The sequence below is a fragment of the Carlito syrichta genome, unplaced genomic scaffold (assembly GCF_000164805.1).
Source record: "Carlito syrichta isolate Samal-C Ts95f unplaced genomic scaffold, Tarsius_syrichta-2.0.1 Scaffold104783, whole genome shotgun sequence".
Classification (NCBI taxonomy): domain Eukaryota; kingdom Metazoa; phylum Chordata; class Mammalia; order Primates; family Tarsiidae; genus Carlito; species Carlito syrichta.
In genome coordinates this window covers 52,671-61,539 of record NW_007048879.1, presented here as the reverse complement: position 1 = coordinate 61,539, position 8,869 = coordinate 52,671, and the positions used below count along the sequence as shown (strand labels likewise).

The 8,869-nt window shown below is 59.3% G+C and overlaps 1 protein-coding gene across 1 annotated transcript in view; it reads left to right on the top strand.

Annotated features, from left to right (window-relative positions):
• Positions 1–8,231, top strand: part of NES (nestin) — an 8,773-nt gene extending 542 nt beyond the window's left edge. The window contains exons 2-6 of the mRNA XM_021716309.1: positions 345–387; positions 1,036–1,160; positions 3,594–3,667; positions 3,786–5,065; positions 5,183–8,231. Of these exons, the coding sequence (XP_021571984.1) occupies positions 345–387; positions 1,036–1,160; positions 3,594–3,667; positions 3,786–5,065; positions 5,183–7,744 (4,084 nt within the window). The 3' untranslated portion in view covers positions 7,745–8,231. The remainder of the gene's footprint in view (positions 1–344; positions 388–1,035; positions 1,161–3,593; positions 3,668–3,785; positions 5,066–5,182) is intronic.
• The last annotated feature ends 638 nt before the right edge of the window (positions 8,232–8,869 follow it).

Below are 8,869 nucleotides of genomic sequence, written 5' to 3'. Positions count from 1 at the left end.
AGCGGCTGCGGGCGGCCGAGAAGTTCCAGGTGAGGAGGTGGCGCGCCTGGGCGGGGCAGGCTCCAGGGAGTCCCGAGGAGGCTCAGAGACCTTCCTGGAAGGGAGTGGGCGGGGTGGTGCCGACCTAGGCCTGGTGCCACGGGTTCCAGCCCGCCCAGCCGGGCGGGGATGCTGGGGACCCGGAGGCCGCGCCAAGGACGACCCGTGGCGGAGCAGCCGGCCCGAGACCGTTGTGGCAGCCCCCTCGCCCTCTGGGTGGCACCTGCCCACCCCGATGGCCCCGGCCCAGCGCTGCCATTGTGGCAGTCCCTCCTCAGCGCTGACTCCACGGTCTGGCCACTCAGAATCTCCAAGCCCCTCACAGCCCCCCTCGCCCCTGACAGGGAGGTGTGGGGCCCCGAATGAGTGGCCACCATCCCCTCTCCCATGTCACCGCTTCGGGCCCCTGAAGCACATTCCAGAGGCCTGGGACAGCTGCTCCTTCTCACTCTGCGCAGATGTGACCAGCAGCTGAGAAAACAGCCTCTTGCCTGGGCCAGACAGAGAGGTGTCACGGCCACCTCCCCCTCCTCCTCTCAGAGGAGAAAGATTCCAGAACGCGGGAGCGGAGGGGGCGAGTGCCTGGTGTGAGGAGCTGGAGGGCCTCGGGAGATGGGGCCAATGGGACAGGGCTGTCTGGCTTCCGTCCTGTGAGCTCCTCCGGCCTCTCAATGAATCGTTTTTCCTTCTGCTTCCACTTTTTTCTCTCCCCTTTCTGTAACCCATCTCCTCTCTTCCTCACCCCCCACTTCCTGTGGGAGTTGGGTTCTCAGCAACATGTGCTACCATTTAATCAGCATCCTTGGGAACAGCGACTGTGGGAGAGGGCTGAGGGGCCCTGTGCTCACGTCCGCAGACCTGGGGGCTCTCTGGGGGTGGGGTGGGGAGGCAGGGGTCTGCTCTGTAGAGAAGCCAGCGATGGCAGCCAAGGACGATGCAGGTTAAACAGCAGAAGGAATTCGCCCCTTCACTGACGGCCTCTGGCCTGCTCTGCAGCTGGCGGTGGAGGCCCTGGAGCAGGAGAAACAGGGCCTGCAGAGCCAGATCGCCCAGGTCCTGGAAGGTCGACAGCAGCTGGCACACCTCAAGATGTCCCTCAGCCTGGAGGTGGCCACGTACAGGTACAAGTTGATCCTGACCCACCCGGGCACACAGACGCACACACGCATGCTGGGGCCAGTGTGACTGGAGGGGCCCAGAAGCACAGGTGTGGCAGCGCTTCCACACCAGGACATGTCCTGCCTGAGCCCTCCTGCTCTCCCATAGGCTCAGGACCTGAGAAGTGTCTTCTGCCCAGGAAATCCCGCTAGGAAGCCATGTCACTGAAGGGGAGGGCCTCAGGAGAAGGGCTGGACATGGGGGCATCTGCCCCAGACCCTCCCCCAAGGGGCTGAAAGCCCCAAACCCGTGTGTGTACTCACACCAAGGGTGCTATGTCCTTCAGCAACCTCAGAAAAGAGGTACTGGGGGGCATCGACCCACCACCTGACCTGGGCTCAGCCTTGTCTGGGGGCTTTGAGCTGGGCCAGATGACTTCCGCGGCCTGTTCCTGTCGAAATGTCATGGGTCAACTCCTCTGGAGCCACAGTGCCAATGACCCTGCCCAGCCTTGACTATGTTTCCTGTTGTCTTAAAAAAGCCTGAGGCCAGCCGGGCGCGATGGCACACACCCATAATCCCAGCCCCTTGGGAGGCCGAGGTGAGAGGATTGCCTGAGCCCACAGGTTTGAGACCAGCTTGGGCAAGTCGGCAAGACCTCATTTCTACAGTAAATAAAATACAAAAGGCCAGCCTCAGCGGCTCAGCCTGTAATCCCTGCACTTTGGGAGGCCAAAGCAAGTGAATTGTCTGAGCCTGCGGGTTCGAGACCCACCAGGGCAACTTGGCGAGACCTCGTCTCTACAATAAATCAAAAATTAGCTGGGCGTGGTAGCGCATGACTGTAGTTCCGGCTACTTGAAAGGCTGAAGTGGAAGGATGGCTGGAGCCCAGCAAGTCGAGGCTGCGGTGACCACTGCACTCCAGTCTGGGCAAGAGTGAGACTCCAACTCAAAAAAAAAGAAAAGAAAAGACAGAAAAGCCTAAGCCGGGCTTGGTGGCTCAGCCTGTAATCCCACGCCTTTGGGAGGCTGAGGTGAGCGGATTGCCCGAGCCCGCGGGTTCGAGGCCCGCCTGGGCAGGCGAGACCTCATCTCTACAATAAATCAAAAAATTAGCCGGGCGTGGTAGCGCGCGCCTGTAATTCCGGCTACTCGGAAGGCTGAGGCGGAAGGATCGCCGGAGCCCAGCAGGTCGAGGCTGTGGTGGCCGGGAGCGGCCACTGCACTCCAGTCTGGGCGACAGAGTGAGACTCCAACTCAAAAAAAGAAAGGAAGAAAGAAAGAAAAGCCTGAGGCCAAAGAGGGGCTCCTTCTCACTGACCCTGTGGCCCTGGGCGGAGCCTATGGTCTCTCCTGGGAAACTGGCCCAGTGGCTGAGGATCCAGTGAAGCAGCCCAAGGAAGGGGCTCTGGGCCTTGTGAAGGGCTGCGTCACCAGCCCACAGGGCAAAGGTCAGGGCTGCATAAGCCATTAGGATAGTGCAACTGCCTCCTTCCTCCCACCCCCTATGGGATCCATTGGCAAAAAGGCAGGGACCCTAGGACAGGTCCAGGAAGGGAGAGGGGGCAGGGCCAGAGAAGGAAGGTCGGTGAGCATCTAGCAGGTTGTGGAAGGTGGGTTCTGCCTTCACAGAAGACAGAGCTCAGAGGAAGGACAGAGTGAAGCCGCAGTGAGTACTGACCAAACTTGGAGGTCATGGAGGAAGGCAGGGAGTGGGTGTTCACTGGGACTTGTTGAATTGACTAGACTCTCCATCAGCCCCAAGGGACATTGAGGCAGGGACCTGGCCACAAAGACCGCCATGCCCTGAAGAGCTTCGGATCCAGGGTGCCTAGAGATCCCAAGATGAAGGCCCTGACCCCAGTGAAACTACTGAGGGTCCCAAGACATTTAACCGCTGGTTTTTGAGGCATGAAAAGGATTTGGAGAGAGAGCACAGAATTCATTTGCTTTTGTCTGTTGCTAGCTCTGGGGGCCCAGAGAGGGAGGAGGGAGCCCATCCCATGGGAACCGCCTGAGAATTCCCACTTCCCTGAGAAGCCCCCCTTCTCAGACCCTCCAGATGGTGATGTGGACAATGGCAGTAATTAGCATAAGAATCAGTCCCCCACACTGAGGATGAGGTCATCGGCCAGGGTGGGAGGTGGAGACTCGTCTAAACCGGGTGTGGGTGTGCCTGTGGCAGTGTCCGACTGTGTGGGAATCTGCTTGTGTCTCTGTGGGCTCTGCTGTGTGTCCCAGATATGTGTGTGACTGCGTGACTAAGTGTGTGAAGTCTGTGGGTGTGTGACCCTGTGATTTCACCCCATGTGTGGCTTTTGTGTGATGGTGGTAAATGAAGAGGCGCCCTGCAGTGCTAGGGACAGTGCAAGTTCGGACCAAGGTGTCCAGCTGGCTTGCTGCCTGCATGTCTGGGGGCGGGCGGCTGACCCAGCTTTTCCTCCCTCTCCCCAGAACCCTCCTGGAGGCTGAGAACTCCCGGCTGCAGACACCTGGTGGTGCTTCCAAGGCTGCCCTCGGCTTCCAGGGTAAGAGGGGGAGCCCAGTCAGTGGAAGCTGGGGCAGACCCCATGGGCACTCCTGCTGGTGGTAGTGGCTGCTCCATGGCTCTCCTCACTGCTGTTTCTTCCCCCTCTGCCTTTCTAGAGCTGCAGTTCCTTGGGACCCCAGAGGGCCGGCGTCTTGGACCCTTGCTCCCAGTCGTAAGCCCGACTGTCCTCCCCTCACCCCTGCCGGCCACCCTTGAGACACCTGTGCCAGCTTTTCTGAAGAGCCGGGAATTCCTCCAGGCCCATACCCCCACCTTGGCCAGCACCCCCATCCCACCCACATCTCAGGCTCCCTGTCCTGCCACGGAGGCAGAGATCAAAGGCCAGGATGCCCCTCTCTCCCTGTTCCAGACTCAGGGTGGGAGGCAGCAGGGTCCAGAGCCCCTTTGGGCTGAGGCCAAGGAGGCCATTCCTGCCAGTGTCCAGCCAGGGCCAGAGGAGCCTGGGGGCACACAGCAAGAGGCTAGCACAGGCCAGTCCCCAGAGGACGCTGTTTCCTCAGCCCCACCCCTCAGCCCTGACCACTCCAGTTTAGAGGCTAAGGATGCAGAACCCAGGGGGTCTAGAGTGTCCAGCATATTCCAGGAAGAAAGTGAAGGGCAAATCTGGGGACCAGTAGAGAAAGAAACAGCCACAGAGGGCAAAGCAGTAAGCAGTGAGCAGCAAAAAGTATGGAGAGAAGAGGGAGTTGTGAACGTGAAGGAGGCCCCGGACTCCTGGCTTCCTGTGGACAAGGAAACCCTGGAGTCTCTGGGAGAGAAGATTCAGGAGCCACTGAAAACCGGGGAAAACCTGGGCCATGAGACACTAGAGAAGGGGAATAAGGAATCTCTGCAGGCTTTAGGAGAAAACTTAGAAACACAACAAAGTCCAGAAAAGGAAAGTCAAGAGCTATTGAAGCCTTTAGAAGAAAAGGATGTGGAGGCAATGAGCCCTTTAGAAAAGGCAACTCCAGAGCTACTGATGCCCACAGGAAAAGAGGACACACAGACACTGCAGTCCTTAGAGAATCAGGAACAAGTGAGATCTCTTGAAGGTCATCCAGAGACAGTTTCACTTCCAGGAAAGGAAAGCCAGGAATTAGTAAGTTCTCTAGAAGAGAACTTAGAGTCACTGACAACTCTAGAAAAGGAGGATCAAGAGCCACTGAAATCTCAAAAAGCAGAGGACCAGAAGACATTGAAGCCTCTGACAGAAGAGAACCAGGAATCCCTGAGGCCTCTCAAAGATGAGAACCAAGAGGACTTTAGCCCTCTAGAAAGAGAAAACCAGGAACCACTAAAGTCTCTAGAGGAAGAGGACCAGAAGATCGTGAGACCTCCAGAAAAAGGGAACCAGGAATCACTGGGGTCTCTAGAGGAAGAAGACCAGGAGATTGTGAGACCTCCAGAAAAAGAGAACCAGGAGCCACTGGGGTCTTTTGAAGATGAGAACCAAGAGGACTTTAACTTTCTAGAAAAAGAGAACCAGGAGCCACTGAGGTCTCTAAAAGAGGACCAAGAAACATTGAGACCTCTTGAAAAAGACACTCAGCAGCCACTGAGCTCTCTGGGGGAAGAAGGCCAGATGACTTTAAGACCTACAGAGAAAGTGGATTCAGAGCCATTGATGTCTCTTGGAAAAGAGAATCAAGAAGAACTAAAGTCACTAAAAGAAGAGAGCATGGAGGCAGTACGACCCTTAGAAGCAGACAACCTAGAATCACTGAAGTCTGCAGAAGAGAACCTGGAGATATTGAAATCTCTAGAAACTCAAGAGCCACTGTGGTCTCTAGAAGGAATGAATCAGGGGACAATGAAAGCTCTAGAAAAGGAAATTCAAGAACCACTGGGGTCTGTGGAGGAGAACCAAGCCACATGGAGGCTCCTAGAAAAGGAGAACCAGGGACCACTGAGACCTCTGGGAGCAGAGGGCCTAGAGGATCGGAGATCTCCAGAAGAGGGAGACAAGGAAAGTCCAAGGAATCTGGAAGAGGAAGAGAACCTGAGGAACGGGGAGAATCAAGAGTCTCAGGAGATGCCACGCTCTGCAGATGGACAGGGGTGGGAAGGTGTGGTGGTGAGGGACCAAGGACTGGGTCAGGACAGCCCCTCAGGAAGGGCCGGAGTAGAAAATGAGGATGAGGAAGAGCCGGCCCTGGGGGAGCAGGATTACTTTGCTGGGAAGGCGGAGGTGGTAGAGCCAGGAGAGTTACAGCCAAGTGCCACAGGGGAGGCCTGGACCCCAGATGAGGGGTGCCTGGGGAGCCCTGAACCCAAAGAACAGAGGGGCTCAGCTGGGGGAGCTGGTGAGAAGGGAGGCGCAGAGAGCCTCCAGGACCAGGCAGGGCAACCAGAACAGGTGGGGACCCCGGGCCTCCCGGCTCCTGGAGGAATGCCAGAGTTGATAGAGCCCCTGAGCGAAGTTGAGCATGCAGTCCCCCCGGGTGACCAAGACTTCCTGGAGGCCACCTTGGGGTCAGAGCCAGTCGTGAGTGAGTGTGCTGTGGGAGCTGAGCAGGGAGAGGAACCGGAGGTGGCAGGGCTGGAGCACCCAGGCCACCTGGCCAGAGAGCAAGTGACGGAGTCACTGCCGGGAGAGGAAAGTTTGGAGGCAGAGAGGGCTCAAGGCTTGGAAGGGCCTGAAAAGGGCCTAGAGGAGGCAGAGCCCCTGGAGGCCGCACTCTCTCAACTACCCGTTGGGAGCAGAGACCCCCTGGAGCCTCCCAAGGGCTGGGAGGGGCCCGAGCCTGAGGCCCCCTGGGGAGCAGAGGAGATGCTCCCCGCTGAGACCTCAGGCTGTGATGGAAGTGAGGCCCTTCAGCCTCAGCCCCTGGGGTCAGAGGATGCGGAAGAGGGTGCACCAGCAGTGCTGGGCCCCCCCAGCCCAATACCCACCCCAATCCTGGAAGATGCTCCTGGGCTCCAGCCCCACACTCAGGGGAGCCTGGAGACCAGCTGGGGGCTGGAGGGCAGGGCTGAGGCCCTGGGAAAAGTGGAGGGTGAACAGGAGGAGTTGGGCTCTGGGGAGATCCCTGAGGGCCTCCAGGAGGAGGGGGAGGAGAGCAGAGAAGAGAGCGCCGATGAGCTTGGGGAAACCCTTCCTGACTCCACGCCCCTGGGCCTCTACCTCAGGTCCCCTGCCTCCCTCAAGTGGGACCCTGCCGGAGAGCAGAGGACCTCCCTTCAGGGGGAGACTGGAAAGGAAGGCTGGGATCCTGCTGACCTGGCTTCTGGGGGCCTTGGGGCCCAACCCTCAGAAGAGGAGGAGGAAGATGAGGAGGAGGAGGGTGGCCGAGACTCTGACCTGTCAGAGGAGTTTGAGGACCTGGGAACTGAGGCTTCTCTTCTTCCTGGGGTCCCCGGGGGAGTGGCAGAACCTCTGGGCCAGGTGCCCCCGTTGCTGCTGGAGCCTGCAGCCTGGGATGCGGATGAGGAGTCCGATGGGTTTGCAGATGAGGAAGAGAGTGGGGAGGAGGGGGAGGAAGAAGATGAAGAGGGGAGGGAGCCCAGGGCTGGGCGTTGGGGGCCAGGCTCCTCTCTTGGCAGCCCCCAGACCCCAAGTAGCCCTCGGAGAGGGGACCTTCTGGAGTCTGAGGCCATGGGTGTCAGTGCACCCTGGGATGACGGCTTGAGGGGTGCGGTGCCCAGTGCCCCCAGGACTGCCCTGGAGACTGAGTCCCAGGACAGCGCCGAGCCTTCTGGCTCAGAGGAAGAGTCTGACTCAGTTTCCTTGGAGAGGGAGGACCAAGGTCCTCTGGAGGGCCCCAGCGGGGCGGGGGGCATGGGCCCCGCGGCAGGGGACACCCTTGGTATCAACGGCCGGGGCCCCAACTCGGAGGAGGAGTCAGAACATGTGACTGTGGGCGTGATGAATGGGTTGGAGCAGTGTGAGAGAGGTGGACAGGGAAAGCTGGGGGCCCCTGAGGGGGAGAGAGGGAGCCCCTTGCAGGAGGAGGAGGGGGGTGTCCTGAAGACCCCTTGGGCAGGGGCTCCTCTTCACCTGGGCCCAGGCCAGTTCCTGAAGTTCACTCAGAGGGAAGGAGATAGAGATTCCTGGTCTTCAGGGGAAGACTAGAGAAAGAGCTCTCATCCCTCATGGAGAACTGGGAGAGAGAATGTCCCAACCCCCTCCCTGCTCAGGGGCGGCACCCTTAACTTATGACCCCTTGAACCGTGGATTCTGTCCGAGAGGCCTGGCCGGCGAAGGGGGAGTAAAGTGTGGCAAAGAGGCCGTTCCAAGCACGGAGGCTCGAGGGATGCAAACCAACTGCCTGCCCAGGGCCTCCTGCCTGCGCCAGCTCATAGGCTCTGGTCCGCTAAGTCCCTGTAGGATGAGCCCCGTTGTCTGCATCCCATGGCCTGGAAAAGACCCAGGGGCTCCTCCGGAGGGTGGGGACTGTGTCATCTTTGTGCCCAGGCCCAGCAGCCATGCCCACCTCAGGCGTGGCGCACCCTCACGGCCTGTCTGGCTGCTGAAGGTGAGGGCGCTGCCATGTCCCAACCCCCCGTCCTGCCATGTTGTGGCCCTGCCTGGCTCACCCCTGCCGGAATAAAGTAATGCCTCCGCCTACAAAGTCTGGATTCTTCCTTCCCTCGTCCAGGGGGTCCTCAGGGCAGTGAGACAGTACCGAGAGTGTGGGGGAGGAAGGAGTTGCCGTGCTGGGGAGGGGCTGCCCTAGGAAGGAAGAAGACAGACTCAGGCAGCAGTGAGGAGGGTTGGGGACCGTTGCTTGGCTGGGAGAGGCCAGTCCAGGTGACCTCAGTCCCGCAGAAGCCACCATCATCATTTCTGCCCACAGAACTGATTACAGGGATTAGGCCTCGGGGCTGCTCCCACCCTTGCATGTTTCCCTCAACTAGCCCCTTGGTGTCGCCAGCATAATAAGCCCCCTTGTCCCTAGACCCAAACAGTTGTCTGGCCTGTGATGTCTGTTGGACTAGCGGGGTCAGAGCAGGGTGAAGGGGGAGGGTGGCCTGTTCGGCCATGGTCCGGCTGTGTGGCCTCAGGTCTGCGTTTATCCTTTCTGAGCCTCGGACTCAGCCACACAATAAGGGAGGCCAGGCCAGGTGACTTGGGGGCCTCCCAGGGCCTGGAAAGCGGGAGGGAGACTGGTGGAAGCTGGAGGACTGCAGCTTAGACCTTCAGTAGGACTTTCCTCAAACACTGAAGCGGGATGGGGAAGAAGGGAAAGTGGGGTGA